General features: G+C 36.1%; 1 protein-coding gene across 1 annotated transcript in view; it reads left to right on the top strand.

The window, feature by feature from the left end:
• UBE3C (ubiquitin protein ligase E3C) overlaps positions 1-23399 on the top strand; it is a 75770-nt gene that overhangs the window by 48386 nt on the left and 3985 nt on the right. Inside the window, exons 19-22 of the mRNA XM_069859306.1 lie at positions 11819-12031; positions 18911-19099; positions 19197-19263; positions 20101-20231. Of these exons, the coding sequence (XP_069715407.1) occupies positions 11819-12031; positions 18911-19099; positions 19197-19263; positions 20101-20231 (600 nt within the window). The remainder of the gene's footprint in view (positions 1-11818; positions 12032-18910; positions 19100-19196; positions 19264-20100; positions 20232-23399) is intronic.

The following is a 23399-nucleotide window of genomic DNA, read 5'->3' on the forward strand; positions in this document are numbered from 1 at the left end:
AATTGAGTTTTCTTTTATGGTCAGGTTTAGTAATTTATTTTCTTCCAAGCCCTTGAAATAATTTTTGTAAAGGTAATAATAGTGAAGCAAATTTTGAAATACAAATTCCATTTCAGAAAAAGATGCATTATTGCTACTCAGCTATTTAAAACTGAAGGTATTAAAGATGTAAAAGTCCTATTTAACTGCCTGAATTATTTTGGAAGCCAAAATCCTGCTGACTTACAGTGAGTTTTAACATATATTTGAATGTCTTTTTAGTGTAGCTGGAAGCCTTTTAAGAGGATGTTGTTGGCAAACTTGAGTTGATCAAACAGTGCAGTTCTTTAGAGTTGCAAGTCAACTGGTTTACGTCAAACTTGCAGCCAAACTCTTGGCTAATGCATCCTAGCTATTACAGAATCCAAACTTCTTAAATAATGAAAATTTCAAATAAACTATTTCTATAAGATAATCTGTGAAGGATGTTCCTGCTCTTAATGGGAGATAGATTCAATACTAATACAATTGTTTGTAATTACAACCTATGTTACATATCCAAGGCTTCATTTTCTTGCTGCATCTATGGATTTTTGAAGTGGGGTAGTGAATACTGCTGTGGTATTGTGAGGAAGTTACTTCGTTCCAAAAATGTTTAGTGTTTATCTAGGAATGGGGCAGGGCTCAATTGTCAGGGAGAAGTTTGAAACTTGATTGCAAAAAGATCATTGTGATTTTTAATCTTTAATTTCCTCTGTCAAAACGTCATGTTGCCTTCTGTAATTGGATTTCAAATGTTACTATAAAGACAGAAGCTGCAAAATGTGTTCTATCTCCCATAGAGTGCTACAAGTATAGTTTTGGTTTTGTCTTTTTAAAATCAGAGGATCTATTATTTAACATTTTGAAAACATAAATTGTTTTTGTATTTGCAGTATGTTTACAGAAGGTACGAGTTGACGGTGTTACTTAATAATTACCCCTACCCAGCTGCACAGACACCTTTTGAGTAGTGTATTTAGAGACTTGATGAATTAAACAGAAAGATAAGGCACGACCATACTATTCAAAACCTGCCGGTATTGTGTTCTTGGTTAAGTTATTGAATACTCACTCACCCATTCTCAAAAATGTGTCCATTTTATGCTTTGCACAGGGTTATTTGAGAGCCATAGTGGATTATTAAAAGCCCCTTTGTAAACGAAATAGATATAATGCAAAGGAAGCAATCAGGCATTCACAGCAATTTCTTATTTGTGGAAACCAGTATGTAAAGAGTGCTACCACCAAAAACTCTCACGTAAGAAGTTTCAGTGCTATCAGAAAACAAATACATTAAAATATAATAATTTATAGAAACTCTCTGTCTCTTGGTAACCATTTCATACTAACATCCAAATGCATTTCAGTGCTGTAGATTTATACTTAATTCAGCTTTTCCTTCATCAGGAAGTTTCTAACAGTTTGACGTCTGTGTTAACTGGTAAGTTCAGAACTAGAAGCATCTGAAAACTTACTTTGAAAAATGGTGCATCTAAAAACTTAAATTATTTCTTCCCTAGATAAATTATTGCCTATTTGGGGTATATTTTTGTAGTTGGTGAAGGAATTGGAATCTGTATATAAAACAAACTGCACAGCTATCCATGCAACTTTTACTGATCATTGAATGAGCAAAAGGTCTTGTAGAAAGTATGCCCTGTGTTCATGTAACTGCATACATTGTCAGAAATCATTCTGTACAAAACCAGCAGGAATGAGTTTGCTTAAACAACAGCTACTCAAACACTTCCAAAGTTTACACTTCTCAATTTTTGGTAACTTTACTGTGCAATGTAAATATTATTTTAACATTGGTGTCTTTTGAGCATTTTCCTTTCTTTTCTTAAAAGTAAAAGCTCAGCTTACCACACACACCCCTGGCAGCAGTCTCCCGGTGCTGGTGGGATTTGAAATTTACAGCTTAACTGGAAGCAAAGCAGTGACTTCTGAGTCCCAGGCTTTGCTTGAATGCTGAGGGTGTCCTGTGCTGCTGGGGATGTTCAGACAGAGATATTCTAGCCCCATGTTCTCTTTGTTGTCGTTTCTGGAAAATGAAATATTGTTGTCCAATGTGGTGTCCCAGAAATATGGGTAATTTAATTTGTAATTGTAATCCCCTTGCTCTCTAGGTAGGATTGGGCTGTAGGGAGGCACCTGATTTGGTTTAACTTCATTTTCCGCATGCAGTAGTTTGTTCTGGCAGCAGTAAAAGTCTTCCCATGTACAGGCTTTCCTGCTGTAGCTTTAGTACAGTAGTGGACTTGGCTCAGAAGAACATAAAAGTTGCTACTTTGACAAGCTGCCAAAACTTCAAGCAACATAACCAGAGAAAGGAAATTTGGAAGCAGTACCCGAGAGTTTTCTCTGTGCTGATTCTTGAATGGTCTGCTGCGAACCTGGAAAGAGGGAATGCTGGTTAAATGTTTCAGCAGAAACGGTGATCAGTAGAACAGTGACAGATATACAAGGAAAATTTTAACTTCACCATGCTCAGTCCTAAACTCAGTCTTGTACACTTGTATTGTCTTTCTCCATTTCTAGTTTACATTGGTATTTATTCAGTGGTATGAAGGTGACAGATACTGTGGAAAAGGACATTCGTTGCATTTGGAATTATTTGACATTGAGTAGCTAGTTTACTTAAATTTCATGAAGTATCAGCAGTAGTTTAAGAATATGATAGGAAGGCCATAGAAAGATTAGAATGATAATTTTTATGGTTACATCTTCTTCCTTTTTGACATAAACTTGCTAATTCTTTGTTTCATTATGTTTTGTAATTATTGTCTTTGCACCGTCAACAAAGTGACTTTCTGACACTAGAAGTTTTTGTGTAATACACTCAGCATCTCTGATTATACTGAGTAGGACCATCTCCATTTCTCTTCTCTTATTCCAGCATATTGGAGAGCACTTCTGGAATGCACATTCATGTTGCTGAAGAACATATGCACTATCTTTGAAATAGAACATTAAATCTCTTTTTATGAGCAATAGAATCTGCACTCCTTGGAAGTCACTGAGGTTTTCAGAAAGGATTTAGACTTGTTTTTCCAAGAGATAGCTTTTGTCTTAAATGGCTGGGAAGGCTGTATAATGAACAAATAATGTGGTGGTTTGAGCTATTGCTGTTTTGAACAGAGTTCCATCCTTTGTGGATCCAAATAAGGGACTGTGCTAGAAGCAGCAGCAAGGACTGAGTGGAAATAAAGTGTTTATTTTAAATTTTAGCATTATTTTGATGATGGATAGATGAGGCAATCTAGATTTAGTCTTTGATCGTTGATATTTAATATTATATGGGAAATAAGTAATTTGCATGGCCTGGTGAATGTTATATTTATGAAGTTGTTTATTTCCATATGACTTTTTATAGGTTACTGTAGTAATTTAAGATATAATGGACCATTCTGTGCACATACATAAAAGTTTTTAAACATATATGATTGAAAAAAAAAAGCTATAAAATGTGTATTATTGTAAAATTAAATATTAGGAGGATAGTAGTAGATCAAAGACAAATTTTATTACCCAAGTGGTGATTATGGCACCATTAATTATTGATTAGGTTATTTTTCTGTATCTTAAAGAGTATGACTTGTGGTTCCAGCTTATAACTTTGAGTAGAGCTGTGATAGATCATTTGTTATACAAGATGCTGTTCCTGGCTGGAGGGTAGAACTGTAAGATTAGCAGTCTTTACTGCATCCATTTTGCAGAAAAACTGAAGTAGCTCTTAATCATCTGGGGCCTTACTTAAAATAGATTGAATTAGTGGGAGTCTTCACAGCAAGATCTCGATCAGTTTCTCCATTCTTAAATCATTAATAAGCTGCACATATGGAGTTAAAGCCTTCAAGCAAATGTTCCGTGTAACATATTTGTGTGCTCTTTTTGTGCCAAAAGTTTGTAGAGAGAAACCAAAACAAGAAAACTACAATGAGAACAACTGGATTTCTTAAGCTTGTGTATTTGGTAGGGTGGCGTGCCAAGCATTGCGCTGCTACTCTTCTTCCATATCTCTGACTGTTGAAGGGTGTGGTTTCTTTTTTCCTGATTTTTAGGCTAACCTTTCCCTTTGCTTAATTGTCCATTTAATTAAGATCCACTTTGGCTTGGCTTAAATCAGTACACTCTTAATTGATTTGTGCTGCAGCCACAGTTGATACTACTAGTACCTAGGAAGGTAAGTTTGGAGTTACTGATACGAAGAGGATGTAATTTTTATAAACTTTCTGGTTTATTCATTTCAGTTACCCTACACGTGATTTTGTAGACTCAGCATTTTGCTTAAAAGCAAATTAGTTGATCATTTGTCTCAGAAAATCCTCAGTCATCTGAAATAAAATCAAAACAGGAATTTACCATGTAAAGTGGTGTTTCCAGTGCAGAAACACAGTAATAAGAGAGTGAAACGGGTACCTTATAGAAGTTATTTCATGACTTATGTAAATTTCTTACATAAAGTAATCTGAGTCTATTTTCTGACGTGGTTATTCAGCTTGACAGCTCCTTTGTGTACTGCTTCATTTAACATAACCAATTGTCTTTTGATACAGCTACAAATAGCTACGTTAGTACTAACCTTGTAAATACATGTCTAGCACTAGAAGACTACAGAAATGTGGTATTTTAACTCTAAATCTCTAGTAAGGAAAAGTGTGTGTTGATGTATTGTGATATTTATTGGGTCATAATGTATTTAAATTTTCTTTAATGCATATGTTAGTGATTGTTTACTGTGATAAAGTGCATAGAGGTCTCTGCAAGGAATTCTGCATGGAAAGAATTATCTCATGTCAGTGGTCACTCCTCAATTAAAAGTTCCATTAGCAGATGATTCCTGCTTCTGGTTTGTGTACTGATTGCATTTTATTGCCCCTAAATCAGGTTCCTAGACAGGGAATAAATAAACAGAGTGTGCGGTAATGGTATCCTGATCCTTTTTCACAGTTGGGAACACCAACATCCATTTCAATCAGTTAGGTTTTGAATATTTACTGAAATTCTTTGTTCTATTTAAACTGTCTTCAGACATGCCTAGTTCCCCTGCTGTTAAAATACAGATTTATCTTAGAAGCTTATCCAGAGGTTAGTTATATAGTATGTTTCAGTTTTTCAGAAGATTAGAACTTGAATAAGGAAGAGATATCTTCCTTTTATCTTCAGTTCTTACTAAATTATGTTGAAATTTGAAACAAGAAAAATCTATTTAAGCCTTTACTGGAATTTCAATAGTGAATGATAACTATCAGTTATCTAGTGCATCCACAGGTACCTATAGCCCTTCCCTGCCCCTTTCCTCAAAACCCACAAATGGTATTGATGGCAATTTATGTCACACAGATAGCATAATTTACAGAAGTGACTGTTCCTATTAGAACAGAAATAAGGTACCGGGCTGATGAAGTTATAATTTTCTGCAATACCAGTATTTCTGAAGCACTCTATTTTTGTAATAAAATGTAAATATATTCTAAATTCCTAGAATAAAAACAATAACATGACTTTCCATTATCAAGTTAAAAAATAACTCAAAGTAATTGTGCTTGGAATGCTCCAGTGGGGGCCTTTGGAAAGGAATCTGTATATTTTTATGATAGTGTGTTCACAAGTTAGTCATGAGATGGTTTTGTGCTTGTCGGACACCTGCAGTCCATCTTGGGTATTTACAGTGACTGCAGCAAATTTGACAGGCAGGCCCTTGGCATCTGAGTCTTGCTGCCACAAATGTGTGGCACTTCTGTGAACTTCTGGATTCCCAGTGAGTGGGAAATCAGATATAAAAACAATTTACAAAAGGCTTTATTTTTTTTCTGAGAAAAAATAGCAAATCTGAAGATACTGGCACTGCTGCAAGGGGCTTAGTAGGCTCTCAGAAGCCTCCTTACAGGGATCTAGCTGAGGCATTTCAGACTCCCTTTCTAGAAGATGGAAAAGGCGTCCAGTATTTGAACAAAAAGTGCACTATGAATTTTTGCAATCATATAGGGAAGAAAATGTACCAGATTTTCCATTACTACACTTGCGCCAATGCACGTAGAGTTCTCTGCTATCATAGAACTTGGAGAACTGCAAAACAGTGACTTAAAAGCTACCAGGTATCAGACACCCTGCGTTGTGATGCACACCTGATAGAATTGGTTTTATTTCATCATATTGACATTAGGATAAATGTAAATTTGGTTTTTCTCACTTTAAAGCACATTATTAAGTACATCTGTAAGAAACTATTTTATCCTAAAAGTACTAAATGCTAGCTTTAAAAATGCTTCGAAATTATGAATACGTGTTAATTTTAATGTAGCTTATATTTTTAGTTTTATCTTTTTCATTAGGGTAGAAAAGGCATTGTTGGCCCCAAAGGCTTTGTGGGTGTGATGAGATATTTCTAGGATATAAATTATAAGATAGAAGGAAGTTCTAATGGTTTTACTATTTTTCTATCATTTTTATTAATGGTTCTGTACAGCACTGAAGATCTATTGCACTCTGTAAGTGCTAAGTATTATTTAATAGTAACGGTTTAAGATGACTGAAACAGAAAGGGTTACAGTCTTGGGGGCTGATTAGGGAAATAACTGAATTTAAGCGCAGTCGTTTAGTGCCTCAGCCCATAAGCCATGTCTCTTTCTAGGGGTATGACTTTAGCATTGTTTAGGTTTTAAAATACAGTTCTGGTTTGTAAAGGATTAATGGAAAGTAGGGCCAATGACCGATTAATTATTTTTCTTAAGAAAGATTTGAGTTGAAATAATAAATTAGGGAATTAATTCTAGACCTGAAAGTGTAAGGACACTAAAGCTGCTTTAGTCAGAGATGTTTAGCTGGTTCATCTGTGAATTTGTTGACACAATTTGAATCTTATTCAGTGTGTTGTAGTGCTCATTTAACCTCTGCTATGTGTAGTTAATTTGAATGAAATTACTAGAATAGCTTAAATTTTGTCTGGTTTTAAAATGTGGCACAAAGTCTTTTCTTTCTGAAGAGCTGTTTCCTAAATATTGGGGTTGTACCTGTACAGTACCTCACCTGACCATGTAATGCTTAAATAATATTATAATAGTTGTCATCTATAGACCCAGACAGGAATTATTCTTAAGTTCAAAGCAAGAAAAAAGCTCCTCCTTGCCCACAGAACTGTGTAATTTTTATTCCTTTCTTACCATGCTGTCCTTCCAGCTGAGAGCCTCCTTCTGTAGTATATTACAACTACTAATAGCATGCCTGTATTCTGAAAGTTGCTTGCCTTAAAGAACCATTCCTCGTTCCCCCACATCACAGATATTTAATGAATGCATTCAGTATATTCTTAAGTATCTGAACATACCATTTTTCACTTCAGATCACAAGTTGTGATCTGTGTCACTGAATTGAGTAAAGGCTCTTGTAGCTAGTCTATGTTGCAATCAGTTGTAATTGAACTATATTGTAATCACAACTAGCTAATATTATTTAAAAAGCAAATGACAGGCTTTAGACTGGAATTACATGCATGCTTCATCTGTGGAGTCAAAACCTATTAACCACAGTCACCTTTCTGTTATTTTGATCAGTTTTAATATTCTGGTGTGTTCTACTGGCATTCATGCACAAAGGGGAAGCAAGGTGTACGAAGCTCCTTTTACTGAATACTACTTCTTGCATAGTGAAATAATTGCCTTTTAATCAGAAAAAAAATATTTTAAACATTTTTATATAAAAAGGCTAGCAAGGCATTTTGAGATAATTGGGAAAACACTGGGTGAAGAACAGTCAAAATAGTTTGTTATAGTATTTGTTTGCTTTACTTTGTTCAGTTGTTTTAGAAGCTTCTAACTTAGGACACCTCTAGATAATCAATAAAATAACTTTCCCTAAAGAACTTCCATAACCTATATGAATTTGAAATAGTTCTGGGAAATCCAGGCTGGCCCTTTCAGCAGACATAACCTTTTAGCTACTGGGTATGCATAACTCTATGAGCATTATAGTGCTGTGTGATTGCCCTTGCTGTAGACATTTCTGTCTCTGCTTCTGACTGACCTCTTGCCTCAAGCTTGCATCTGCAAATTGCACTTCCGTGAAAGTGGAAAGCTAATACTCCCAGGCTTTTGAGGAGGCAGAAGTGTATAGGCTCTACAGGCTCTGTTGCGGTTTTTGTTCCCCCTTCCCCATCTAATGTTAGAGACTAGAAGTCTAATGTCATGTTTGACCACCAATTTCTACTTTCTTGACGTCCTATCTGGATTTTTTGCTTTGTATAAATCAATTGCAGCTTATGGAACTGCAGGATAGAGACAATGAAGTCAAGTAAGAGGCTCATTAGCTAGGAAAGTTGGGAATGTGAACTTTTGGAATTCATTACAGAGTGGTATCATTCCCATAGGTCATGACCATAAGAGTTAAAGAAAGCTTGCAGGTGGGTGAGAGTACTTGAAGTTTGAGCAGAGAATAGTTTTAAAATATGCATTGGTTAAGCCTTCTGGCTTTCATCTCTTGAAGCAGTACATTAACAGGAACTTATGACTTTCAGACAAACAGAAGTTGCCTCCTTCCAAGGGCAAGCCATTTTCTTTCACCAGTGTTGTTACTTACTGACTTCTGGAGCTAAAAAAGATGACTGCGTCTATGGGGAGAGTGTGACCTTATGTTGTACTGAGGTACATAGATAAGGATAATCTGACAGTGCAGCTTTGTATTGCAGCTAATTTATCTGGCAGCTGGTTACCTCTGTTAGAGGTGGTCACTATTCCCTTGCCTGTCACTGATGCTGGGCTTCTGCCTACTTTACGTTGATGTTGCAGAAGGCCAGTTCACAGAGTCAACAGGCAGAAGACTGAGCTTAAAATCATGTAACTTGTAGCTCGCCCTGACACTAACTAAGGAGAAAGAGACGAGATGTGAAACTCCCCTTTTTGGCTGTTAGATGAACTGCAGTAACAAGAATATCCCATGGATTTCCACAGGCAACTGGCTGCTCTAAGGTTGTGCTCTCATTTAAACAAGTGATCTTGTTGTTCCTGCCCGGTTTCAGCCATAGCTTCGAGCTGGATCTGATTCTAATTTGAAGGAAAGCTCAACTTCAGTGTCCGTCCTGTGTCAACCAACACCCACCCCACCCCCAAACCCAAATCCCAGCACTCCAAACAAAGCTCAGTACAAATAGTCTGCGACTTTTGAACCTTATTCAGCTTGTTGAAATGCTCACATAACCTCTGCTGTCCAACTGCTTGCAAACAAACCCAGTTGAATCAGCAAGCTGATTTGTTTCATTGCTCTGGCAGGAGTGGGTAGAATCACATCTTTTGGCAGCAACAGGTAGTTTGATCAGTTTATCCTGCCTGAGAAACAAGGCAGTTAGACTGAAACTGAAAAAGTTTCAGTTTAGTTACATTCAGTTGTATGCAGCATTTCTCAGTACCTCTGCACAGTGCTGGAGCTGTAATGGTGTAATTTATGTCTTTGAAACAAAAACGAAGTTTAGCATGATGTTATTTACCAGAGTTATAGTACATTTTTTATTGAACTATAGGATAGCTTGACTTTCAAACAAATTAAAACTACTGTTTGTCTTGTTTCCAAAAGTATGTTGTTTTTAATATTGCAATCACTTAGCTGAGAGAAGGAGTAATTAAAGTGATTCTCAAGTTGCACCATTTAGTTTATTTAAAAATGTTTTATATAGTTTTTAGATGAAGTTATAAATGTTCGCTTTGGAACTACCTGAAGATTGATAGTGATGCATTTGAAATGCATTATTTTTTTATTGATTCTTAATGTAGTAAATTACTGAAGTTATTTGGCAGCAAACAGAAATAGCCAGTGATGTTGTTCACATTTATTTTCCTGATAGCGTCACAATTTGCATTAATTGCATTGCAGCTGCACTCACTTATATTAAAAAGCTTCTACTATAATTAATCCTTTTTATTTCAAATCATTTTGGCACAATTTCTAGCAATAAACACTCATAAAAGACAGACACTTGAAAAATAACGTACAAGTTTCTTCAATATACCTATTGCTGTTTTTTCCTGACAAGGAATTATTGATAGGCTTCTAGGATCAAGTGTTGCAAGTGGTTAAGACTTAAGACCAGTTTGAAAAATGCTAAGTGGATTATTTTGCATAAAAAATAGACAGGTTTTGAATTTGTGTAATTAACCTGTGTTTAGAAAATACCTTGATTTATGTCTAGATTTGTATTTCAGTTGCATACATTATGGAAATTTAATTTATAATCCATTTAGCTGATGTGATCATAGTTTTTAGTGCTATCATTTATTAGTCCTTGTATATTAAATGCTCTAAATGCTTAAACCTGCCTTGTGTAAAAAATTACACCTCTACATTTACATTTTATGAGTCATAGATGGAATTCCATTTAAATTCGGGTAGCTTTGATATATTTAAGGAATTACAATGGCTTTATTGTTACTAATGCAGAAATAGCAAACACTGACCTTACACATTGCAAATTAATGATTTATCCCTCTAGTTTGCTTTTAAAGTCAACTATACAAATGAGGATTTCGACTTCTACACCTTGAATAAATCATACAGCTCTAAATATAATGCACCCTTTGGCTTTGAACTCGTTATTCTCACTTCTTTCTGCAAGGTCTAACTCACCTCATAGAACTGGTCTTTCAAAAGTTGAAGGAAATGCTTATATTTTTCCTAGAGTCTTTGTTGGAGTATCATTGAGTGATTACAGCTATGCTTATTCTTTTTTCCTTTTTTTTTTTCCCCCTTGTTCATTCTACTTCATTTTCTAAGTTTGCAGCAGATTATGGAGGAATTAAGTAATGTCAAAACACTGCTCTTGGAAAGTAAAAAGAGAACAAACAATGCTGTTATGTTGATGATACCTTTTCTGATCAGCCTGGCCGCGATATTAATGAAGTTGTAAAGATTTGATTGTCATTGTTTGAGGTGCTGATGTGGCAAACAGTCTGGACAATGGGAAAGGCTATGCACAGACAGCATGCTTCAGGGATGGTTTTTAAAGGCAACGATCTTTTATTTTTTCTTTATTCATGCAGGGTTTCTCTGAATGATGTCATGCTTTCTTTCTAGCTCCAAAATTTCCATCTCCTTTTGAGACCTACCATAAGTACTCTTTCTTCCAGTCAGCGAGGAGTTGTTACTTACTGTATGAAAATTACAGTTGCTTTGTGTTATATCAAAATGTGGTCATACAGTAGATCAGCTGAGATCGATATTGCTGGAGTTCTGTGCATTTTTGAAAATTCTGGAGGAAACTCAGTTTGCAGTAAAAATAAATGTTTTAAGAGTGCTGCAAGTTCAGGCCAGGCCCATTTTTGATTCAGTAATCTTTTGACAGGTCTAACAGTGTCAGGCATAGGAAAGATTGGACATACGAAACAGGCATAACTGATAAAGTCTTGGCTGTGAAATTGGGATGGTTTGATGATACTGTATTCAGTTTTAGGCTTCTCACTACATAAGGACACTGAGGTGCCAGTTGATTCTATTGGTGCACTTCCTGTTTGCTGTCATGCTTTGGACAAGAAGATACTGACAGAGAAGCAGTGACCTTACCTTTTAAATTGCCACATAATTAGGTTGTAAAATGTAGTGACTTGTTATTTCACAAGGGTATTCAAATTTCAAACTTCAGTTGAGTATTTTTAAATCCATGCACCATCTGGGCTATTGTCATACCAGAAGATCCTGTTCAGGCACCAAATTAAGAATGAATTGCTAAAAAATTGAGAAATAGACCGTAACTTTCAGAATTCCTGCATGTACATTTTTTATTGAAGTAACGTGCTTTTAATTGTTTTTTCAGGCTCTTTATGAAAATATGCTGGTGGAGCTACCATTTGCTAGTTTTTTCCTCTCAAAATTACTGGGGACAAGTGCTGATGTTGACATTCATCATTTAGCTTCATTAGATCCAGAAATGTATAAAAACTTGCTTTTTCTCAAGAGCTATGAAGGGGACGTAGAAGAACTTGGACTAAACTTCACAGTGGTAAATAATGATCTTGGGGAAGCACAGGTAAGGATAGCTTTCGCATTTTTTGTTTTATATTACTACCCCTACTAATTCATTTTTTAATTTGAAAATGGTAAGAAACAACTGTTACAAGTGTGTGGGGCATCATTTCAATTTTGACTTAATATTTGGAGTAGGCATTTGGAGTAAGTAATCATGCGCTTAAAAAAATAAATTTTGATGATTTAAAGGTATGGTCATTTAAATAGTAAACTATAGTGATTATTTTAGAACAGTCACACATGAAATGTTCTGTTGCCTGAGAATAATTTATTGAAAGAAATATTCTGTGTTGTTTCTTTGATTGCACTTCAAGTAGTTGTAAAAGTTAGTTGATACGTAAACTACAGTCTGGTTTTGTAATCAGAATTAGAAATCAGAATAGTTTTAAATAATAATGAACTTTGATTGTGAGATAAATGTTGTCTCCTTTAGCTGTGATTTTTGAAGTAGAGGGACTGAAGTTAGACGTTAGTGTTTTCTTTTTTTAAATCCTATTTTCGTTTTGAGGGGCTGATACACCAAGTGAGTCAGAGGAGAGAGATAGGTGTTGAGTTCTTCTAAAATTTGGGCCAGTTAGCTGGGTCCTTAAGTGTGTGTTTTTAATGCAGTTGTACAATATAATTAGATTATGGCTTTAATTTGCTGTGGTGTGAGTACTGAAGATCACTTGCACTCATAGTAGAAAATCAGTTACCGCCAGAGCTTGAGAAGTTCACCTTTATTTGCTGATACAGTTAACTTCCTTAGTTAAAGGCTTTTGTCATGCTTTCTCTTTCATTTTTGCGGATTTTAAATTGTTTACTACCATTGATTATGGTATTTAATTAATAATTGGATCAAAAGGATAGGCCTGACAACATTGCGATGTGTAGCAGTATCTGAATTCAGCCTTGTTTCTTGTGGAAGAAACCGAGACTATAAAAGTGGTTAAGCAGTTCTCTTGAGTTTACCTGTTGGTTGGGGAAGCCTGGGACTGTGCACGTCTTGCAGAAGCAGCAGCACCACTGTGATGCTGGTCCTGGAATGTGTTCACTTGAGCTCTCTTCTACTGCTTAAATCATAGTGAATTTGATATCCCAGGCTTCTGATTTATCAGCTTTAGGCTCAGACTTCACATTTACTCTTCTGTCATCCACTTGTGTCCTTTTGGAAGATCATAAAACCTGGGTTGCGTTTCAGTTTTAGAATATTATCTTCAGATTTGGGGTTTCTGAATCATGCTGAAGGGGAGAGTCAACAATTGCCCGGTACAGGTAATGTTTCATATTGAACATATGCCATATGTCTGTAATTAAAATGAAAAGTAGCCAATATTTTCTGGGGAAGTTTTGGATTCCTTACTTTATAAATCTACTCTGTATGTCCTCAAAAAAAACCCAGTCACACAAGTTAGAACCTACCTCAACAAGTAAAGTAGAAGGACATAGAAAAGAGAAATAGTTTAGGAATAACGTATAAGGAGATCCGAATTAGAGATGTAACCAGCCTGACCTACTGCAACAAAAACTTGTGGAAAGTGCATTCCTGCCAGGAAGCCCAATTTGTTCATTAAAATTTTCTGAGGGCTGTGGCTAGTATTATCAAGACTTTTGATTTTTAGTTGTTCGGCATAATTTTAAAAGGAAGATTAAATATAATAGCGAGTTTCTGAGTAACTAAATGAAATGTAAGTTAAATTAAATATTCTGATGCTGGTTTGCTATGTTTATACTTGGAGAGAGAATGCTGTACCCATGAAGTATTAACCATCTTTTAATGAGAATGCATGTTAGTGTAGTTCAAAAGAACTAATTGGTTCCTGTCACAGTCTTCTGTGTTTTAATGCAACAAGTTACTTTTTATATTTCCTTTCATTACCTTAATAAACCTCATATGGATAAATGCATTTTGTCTGGTTATTTGACTTGTTGTAACCATTGTATACTAATTAATTGTGTCAAGGTAAGGCTAATTCACTTTGGGAAAAGAGCTCAATTTGCACTCCTTATGTTGAATGTGCATTATCTCTAGTTTTCATCTAAACAACCACTTTAGTGTCTAATAAATTAGTGCCCAATAAATGCATCATAAATCTATCATTGTAAATAGCTGTCCTCATGACAGCGTCCATCCAGCAATTTTGTCACGAAAGCATTATCTGCAATGAAAGACACGTTCAAAAGGAGCTCTATTGCCTCTGTCAGTAGTAGAAGGTAGGAATTCTATTATCAGCTTATTGATTCCAATCCTGTAATGTGCTTTTAGATCCCATTAAACTATTGTCAAAGTGCATTCACCAGAAGTTGAAAAAGGTACTTAATAATTTGCACATTAGATGTGCTAATTAGGGGAGCTGTGCAATGAACCTTATCTTCCAACCCCAGGTAGCTTTAGCTTTTGATAAAGAACTATGTAATGCAGCGATACTGGCCTAGATTTCAGCTGTTAGATTTGCTGCATAAAATGGTGGCCAGTAAAAACCCCTAAAGAATGTCAACCTGTGGTTACAGGTGCCTTCAAGTAGCTGTGTATTGATTTTATTTTTCCTTTTATCTTACAGATTAGATGATGATAAATGGTTATAAAAGGCTTGTAACAAGAATAAGGTTAACAAATTCAAGGAAATAACTCCTCTTTTCAGACCTCCCTCCCCCTTGTCAGTGAGGAAGACAAGTTTTATTCCTGTCTAAGGGAGGAGAAGAAGATTCAAATATGTATTCCTCTTCCTTCAAAACTGTTAGGTTCTCTGCTATAGTGAGTCTACTCAAATATTAGTTCTTGAGATTTCATGGACAGCAACAGTTGTATATGATCAAAAGACTTACACAATCGTAAGTCTCCATAAATCCACAGAAAAGCACTCTAATACACAGAGCAGCAATTCCTATGAAATCCATGTAGTTTAGAAGTTGGTGTTGGAACACCTTCTTTGGTATTTTAAACAGATGTGAATGCCACTGCTGTTACTGAAAGTGTTGACTCACTAAAGGAGAGTTCTTGCCTTTAAATTTCCCTGAGAGAAAATGTTGAAGCCTTAAAAATAATGCTGAAAGTTTCTGTTTTTGCAGTTTCTTCACTAGCACACAGTGGCTTAGATGAATGATTTCGGAGTTTTTTTAGAAGCCAGACATTTGAGGCTGACCCTTCTCAGGCAGATTTATAACAGTTACGGCAAATGCATTCTTAGGTATTCAAATGCAACCTCCTACCTGGAACTCCTGCCCGAACATCTGGAAGGCAGATGACAGGGAAAGAAAGAAAACCTTTATCACCTGATTTTCAGAATGGTGAAAAACTTTTAAGGGCAATATGACCAAAAGCCATCAGAGTGCAAGAGAAAAGACAAAATATTTTCATCTGTCCCGATAACAAGTCTGTAAGAGTTCCTGATGAGTGCTTTTGGAAGTGTGAGACATACACGTCTTATGCCTTCATACACAAAAGAAAGAATCCCTAGATGACAGGTCCCTTATTCTTCCCTGAAATATTCCTCACTTTACCCTCTAAATATTCCCTTTGGTAGCTTGGGAAGCAGCTGCTACTGCCAGATCTGTGTGAGCAGCAGCTAGCATTGTTTGTCTATCAGCAGACAACAGTTTTCTGCCCATAATCTCATTACAAATAGAGTTCATGTGATGGATTATTATCAATAAGTGGGAAGATAAGTCTTCTGAATTCTGCTTGACACATAATTCTGCTAATCACTGTTTTCCTGTGGGGTTTTTTGGTGTATTTATTTAGTTACTATGAAAATTTTCAAAATAGTAGATACAACAGCTCAAAATGATCATCTGAACTGAATACAGCTTAATAGAAATTTTTTAGTATGTGCCTGCCGAAACTTGTAATTGAATTTATACCCAGGATAACTGTAAGTGCATGCAACTCCAGTTCCCAATGTATCTAAGCTTCCGTCAGAGGCCTAATGCAATACCTCTGTCCACAGTACTAAAAAATGCAAAGCGCCTTTTCTTGCAGTTTTTTAAAATTATGGGACTTTTCTATCCCTTTTTGATATTTTCCCTTTATGTTGCAAACATACTTTGTGAGTATGGAATTGAATTCAGTTATCTATGGTATTATCATAATGATCCGAATACTTATCTAAATAACATGTATGATTTGATTGCTTTTAAAATACGTGATTTTGATAATGAACCAAGTTCAACTGATTTTTTTATTGTTTAAACTTACATCTGCAAAATAGCAAATGTGACAATGGCACAAGCCTGCAGGTTTTGGGTAGCTTTCTACTCTTGGGTAGTTCTTTCTATTCTGTAACCTGTATTGTTACTTTGCACCATCTAGTGGTGAAAATTGGATGGATAAAAATCACAGGGTCACAAATTGCAAGCTGACGAATCTTGTAAGATGTTATAAATTGTGTTCTGGCCTTTTTGAAAAGGAGCTGTTAACAGTCATTCCTGAGATCTAGAAGTAAGTGGGAATTCTACAGTAATTCACTTAAAATACCATGAAAACATAGATTGAGTAAGAAGTGAACCACACTGACACTTACTGTATTTGTAGTGCTAACAAGTGTTACTATATTTTGACTTCTATTTTACATCCTTCTAGTCTGTGTGGCATAATGTATTTATTATTCCTGCTATATTAGCCCTTTTATTTAATAATGTGATGATACTTTGATAAAAAGTTGGTAGAATTAGTCTCACATGGGCAAACTTGATAATAAGATTGCTGGAAAAGCTCAGGAAATTCAGTTAACTGAATGTAATCATGGGTTTTGGGAGGAAGAGGAGCTATGGAAGTGTTGCTAGATCAGAAATCAAGGTTTGCTACTTAAGAATATAAAAATAAAAGGAAAAATAGGATTCTTAAGAGGAGCTTGTTGAATTAGGTGATACAAATATGCTTTAATGTGGACAAATTCAGTGTGTCCATTCCCCAAAGAGAGGAATTGTATTTGGTGAAGTAGTGAAAAAAGAACAAGTAATTATATTTCTAGACAACATTGTTGCCTGCAGTAGCAGAGAATAAAGCTTAGCACAGAGGCCCCTTCTCTTCAGATGTTTCCACAGTGGTGTGGAACACATCACATACTTCTATTAATACTCCTTGTGGACTTAACATTGAAGGTGTCCTTGCCCTCAGATCAGTCATTGGTACTAGATACCAGCCCATGCATCCTGGCGGGGCCGGCTGCCTCGCACGCCGGGCTCCGCATGGGATGAATGCCAAAGAAAAGCTATCCTGCCTCTTGTTGACCATGGTTCATGTAGAAGGAGACTTGCTCAGAAGGGACCAAGCTAACGCGTGCAGAGTATGAAAGAGAGTCAGCTTAATTGACACCTTCATTTTCCTTAATTCTTCAGGGATCAGGATTTAAGCATAGTAAGTTCTACCTGCACACAGACATGGCGTAGTATTGGTGAGGTTTTTTTGCTGTAAATAGGATGAAAGCAAGAAGCTTGCAGCTGAGGGATTAAAGTGGGAAGTAAAACATATTTTTAACACCTATTGTAATTCAAGTTTTTCTAGCTTATCAGGGAAAGTGGTAAGTACTCCATCACATGGAGTCTTTACACCAGAATTGCCTGTCTCTCTGAAAAATGTGCTCTAACTCATCAATGGATTTATTGAGTTAAATACAGGAATCTAAACAGAATCTTCTGGCCTATGATATCTGGGAGGTCAGATCACAGATCTTAGTGTTCTCTTTTAGCCTTAAAAAGCTATGAATCAAGTAAAAATCTGAATGTTCAAAAGCACCATGAATTTTTAATCTTACCATTTACATTTTACTTAGTACTAGAACAGCTTACGTGATTAGGTAGCCTGATATAGAAGAAGCTAATCATATATTTAATTCTTCGTGGTCTAGAGATGTGATTGTTACCACAGGCTGAAATGCACAGTTGTTTAAAAAACTTAAAAAATTGCTGACTCCGGGGTGTAGAAAACCAAACTTTTTTTGGAAGAGTTCCAATGTGACAGTATCTCAGCTTTTTTTTTTTAAACCTTCCTATTAGTGCTCTAATAATGCTTACCAATTGGGCTGCTACTCAACAAATGTGACCTCACATAGTAAACAGTAGAATATATAAATGTCTTTAGTGTTTTAATAACAGCTACCATTGATCCTGGTTTGTATCGTAATGCAATTACAATATCTTTGGTCTGGGTTATTTTTTAAAAAAATTCTTCCATGCTGAAGGGTATTATGGTGTACGTGAAAAGCAAAAGTTAAACTTCTCAGTAGAGAAACAAGTTTTAGACTTGATTTTGGTTGCTTATTTTTGTTGAGAGTGCTGAGGGCTTGTGAGTACTTATATTTATGTGAATCAGGATTGTATCAAATTCTTAATTGTGCCTCAGCAGACATTGCTCTTACCATAATGAGATAATGAAGTATTCACGATCTCCAAACAGTTAGAGAAGAGCCTAACTGATCAAGCACAGCTTTCCTAATCCAGCTGGAAACAATTCTGTGTGAGCTCTGTGCTCATACTGGCTACTCTTTCTTCCAGGGCACTTATTGGCATCAGTGAAGGTAGGAGTGAGCTGGCCAGGGGGAAGATTTCCACCTCTGTGTCTGTGTGACTTGCAGCAGTGAATTCTGTATTACACAGTCTGCTCTAAAAGATTTCTGACTTTGCTGAATCTGTTTTCTGATAATATACCACAGGACCGCATGGTCAGCTGCACTAGTGGCTGGAGGTCTAGATGCCATAGAATTTGCTCTTAGGAGTAAAAAGAAACCACGTACCTACAACTTGTTGTAATCTTTTATCTTATTTTGAGGTGAATATTCTTGAGTCTATTCTAGTAGACTTCAAATGTACACATAATTTAAAATTGAACTGCAAAACATTCTATTATGGTGACAGCACAAAGAATTAAAGTTTGCCAAAATGATGAAAATTGTTATGTTTGTAGGTGGTTGAGCTGAAGCCAGGCGGAAAAGATATTCCTGTTACCAGTGCCAACCGAATCGCATACATCCATCTAGTGGCAGACTACAGGTTAAACAAACAAATCCGCCAGCACTGCCTTGCTTTCCGTCAGGGACTGGCCAATGTTGTGAATCTTGAATGGCTTCGAATGTTTGATCAACAGGAAATACAGGTACTTCTGCTTAAAACTGCAGAAAAGAATTGCATTAAACAGAAATAAATGTAAATTTCTACCTGTAATGTAACTATCTAATTTCCTTCACTACTAGGTTCTGATATCTGGTGCCCAGGTTCCTATTAGCTTGGATGATCTTAAATCTTTCACAAACTATTCGGGTAAGTGTATTTTACTTAAATATAAAATAATGGCTTACTCAGGAATAAGCAAACTTGGTTTTTAAAACAAAGTTGTAGGGTTGTTCTTGATAACTTTTGTTAACTTTGGCCAAACTCTCTAGATGTGCCTGACTTGAAGGAAATTGGGTAAAATTCCTGGGAAATATAGGTATGCAGTTTATTTTATTCACACGCTTAAATATGAAGTTAAAGCTGGATAGTTAGAAGAAACTTAAGTCTCTTTTTAAATGGATGTTAGTCAATAGTTGTATTTGGTTGCCCTGAAAATAAAACTGCAAGTGGCTTTGGGATATTTGTTTCCACCACCGTATTCGTATACTTAGTGTTTCTCAGACAGCCTGAAGATAGAGCTCATACTTTGCATTTCTCATAAGGAAAAAGTATCTTGTTTCATTTTTCCTGCATTTGTCGTGAATGTAATCAGAAAGTAGCTGCTATATCATCAGTTCACATCTGAGATTCTTCAAGATAAGTTGATTCATTAAATAACATCCCGAGTCTTGCAGATTTTGCAGACTCTGGGAGTCAAAAGCAGTAATCCAAAGTTATTAGGTAAACGCTAAACTAAAAATTAACATAAGATAAACAAATAGGATTTAGTGAAGAAATCTGTAGTTAAAAAGCTGAGGGAGACGGTAGCCATAGGTAAGCAATGAATGAGAAACTCAAAATGCAGTGATCAGATTGATCTATAGATGCTGGAAGTCAGCAACATAAGCCTGCTGGTTGTAATGTTTTCCACAAAGTTTTCAAGATTGATGCCAGGTTTTCTGAAGACTTCTTCTTTCATAAAACTATTCTGCCTATAAATTACAGGTGGCTACACAGCAGACCATCCTGTAATTAAAATATTCTGGAGAGTTGTAGAAAGCTTCACTGATGAAGAGAAACGCAAACTACTCAAGTTTGTGACAAGCTGCTCTCGACCACCTCTGCTGGGTTTTAAGGTATTTATCTTCCTGACTTCTGGCAAGTTTTTGTAAATACAACAGCTTATGACACAAGCTTTTCATGTCTATAGGCATTTACAATTTGAGAGGAATGTTCCTTTGTGACTACAGAAACAGCTTCAGTATTTGCACTTGCACATATAACGTGTATAGTTTTAAAATATTTCAATATTGTTGTATTCTCTTTTAACTGCAAATTTTAATATGCCTAAAACCACATTGAGCGGAGAGCTTACTCTGTGTCCTGGAAGATCCTTGCTGCCGTTTCATGTTACTGTACAGAGCAGTATTGCTACCAGTTTCTAGGAAGAAGCTGAGTTAAGAATAACGTCTTTAAAATCAGACAAAAGAGGATTTGGGATATAAAAGCAGGTATTATATTTGGAGCTTTTAAATTAAGCATTTGAAGAGTGCGGTGTATTTTGTTTCCTTCACCATTTGCCTGCTCATAGGGTCACAGCTCATTACTCTTTGTATCTGAGTATTTTGATACTATCTTTAGATTGTTGTTTACTATGAAGTTTAAGTATGAAGACAACTTTTGTCTACAGCTTATAAAATTAAAAGAGAGGCCTAGGCAAGTTGAAGACATTTTGAAGCTAAATTCTAGGAATATTCTTGCCGTGAGTTTCAGCTGGGCTGCAAAATTCTGCCTAAGAACTAGCCATGATCTTCATGTGCTCTAAACTGTGAGAACATTTAATGCTTTTTCTTAAGAAAATAAGAGTAAATGGCTTCATAGCAAACACGATCCCCTATACAGTGGTCAGCAGCATGTTGTACTGTTCAGTAAAATGAATACAAAGGTAGGCTTGTATAGAACAAATACAGGCATTGCATCATCCAGTTCCTTACACATAAGAGTAAGATCTGTTGCTAAACAAAATTTGAGTGCATGTACTTAGTAAATGTTCATGTTTTAGGGTAGTGCGTACAATATTTAATTAGCAGTGAATAGTAACTGATTTCCTACGTTCATTAGGTAAAATAGGTAGATGAATCCATAAGAAATGAATGCAGGTATGTAATTCCTGAAGGTTTATTAGCTATTTTGTAAAATAACTGGTGTTGAATGAACATTCTCTCATTACAAAAATACCTCAGGGACATATAACTACATTTTATGTAGGAACAGGGAATTCAGATATACATAATAGCCTAGAGGTGGAAACAATATACTTGGAATTTTGCATAATTTTTGTCTTGAATCATATTGTGAAAGTTCATTCTGGTGGTCTTGGGGGAGGGTTGTTCTGGGGGAGAAGGTTATCAGCATTTAAAAAATACTTGAAAGACAAATGCTACAAACCTTTCTTCTCAGCTCTAGGAATTGGGCTTTTTCATGTGCATGTGCTGGGGGTGACACGTGATAAAGATGTCAGAAGTAAATAATGAAATGGAAAACCAACCTTCCTCTTCTACATTCCTCTTCCACACACACAACTTAGATATTTGTAGTACCTTATTACTCTTACCCAATTAAACAAAACTTGTTCTAGAATTTTCAAACTGTTGATGATTTACTTCATAAATACAGTTTTCCTCTGAAAAACAAACACTCCACTATTGAAATTGCAGTGATATCAGACATAGAATATATAGAAACATATAGAATATATGAGTGTATTGTATATACGAAAGCATACATGGATTATCATAGAATAATTTGTGGGTCAGTTGCTGGGCGTGATGAAAGAATACTCCTAGTAGCTTAAACTGCTTTTTTTTATTGAGGCTACAGAGTGATTTTGGAGTGTAAAAGTTGTTTCCAGTGCCATGTTCTGCAGAGAAATGTAGCCCTTTGCCCTTGACTACCATCTGTTCCTTTATGCTGCAGCTTTGTGTTCTGTTACTTCTCCAGTCCTTTTGTTTGTTTTCGTATTTCTTTGTAAGCTGATACGGGTGTGCAGCACTGCCATTGTGGTGTGTCATCATTTTGGTACAGGCATTCTGTAAACTGCTGTGCAGTCTCACTTTCTGCATAATCCCTTCAGCTGCTGTAGCAAGTGCTGTGTGATGCAGTTAGCATGTGAATGGGTATCACATCTGCCAACTGAAATATCTATAATCTGCAGCTCAGCTACGCTGCTTTTACAGGCACCTAGGAGAGGAACGAACGCTTTCAGTTGGTGATTTATCTGACCATTCTATGTATCTGCTTCAGGACGAAGTGAATCGTGTCTTAGATTCCACTAGCTGGATACCCTTTATCAATAAAGAGAGCCTGGGGTGACTAGATTTGGATACTGAGACAACAGAGATAGCTGTTTCATCACACAATTCCTATCTAGGATATTCATTGATTCATGTGATTAATTATTTAGAAGTCTGCAAGCATCTCTTTTAAACTCTCCTAGTCTATATGAATGTGTTTATGTGAATACCACTGTACAGCCTTTTAGAAACACACAGGATTTTGTAGGACAGTAGGAAGAACAATTGGAAAACTGTGGGATGGGGCCTATATAGAACAGTGCACATCAGTCATGTAATGAAGGAAATATTAGGAAACAGTTGTGTGGAAACAAAGAGAAATCTCCATTTGTTGTCATTGTTTTTAATTACAAGGGCAGAGCAGGAAATGCAGATGTAGCTACCCAGCTTCAAGGTAGCCTGCATGATGTTTGAAGAGATGGAGGAAGTGAATCAAAAGTCTAAAAATATTAAAGATGACTGTGACACTTCAGAAACAGGATGTAGTGAAGCCAGATGTGGAAAGTTGAAGTGTATGTTTGTACTTGGGAGACAGGCCACACCATGATTTTTACATACTTAGCTAGGAAAAAATGTAAGTAAAACAGTCATCAGATTTTCAGCATGATAGCAATAAGTTAAAAGATTCATTCACTGTAAAACAGACTTGCAAGCTCAGCCACATGCAACAGCCTTGGCAACAGAAAACAGAGTGAAAAGATTACTGCTGCTTTGCTGAGTAGCACTGAGTGCAAGTTATGTCAGCACTTACATAGTGCTTGTAGCAGTATCTTGTTAACATGGATTTACCAACAAACCAGGGTTTTGCCAGGAGGTGTTTGCCAGAAGAGGAAGAGGGTGACTGGCATTGTCATCAGCAATAACGTTGTGGAAGCCTGTGATGGTGTGTTGTTTAGAGCTTTGAAAGTGAGGAGTGCAAAGTCTCAGGCGCTGAGGCTGAGTATTGCCAGC

The sequence above is a fragment of the Phaenicophaeus curvirostris genome, chromosome 6 (assembly GCF_032191515.1).
Source record: "Phaenicophaeus curvirostris isolate KB17595 chromosome 6, BPBGC_Pcur_1.0, whole genome shotgun sequence".
Lineage (NCBI taxonomy): Eukaryota > Metazoa > Chordata > Aves > Cuculiformes > Cuculidae > Phaenicophaeus > Phaenicophaeus curvirostris.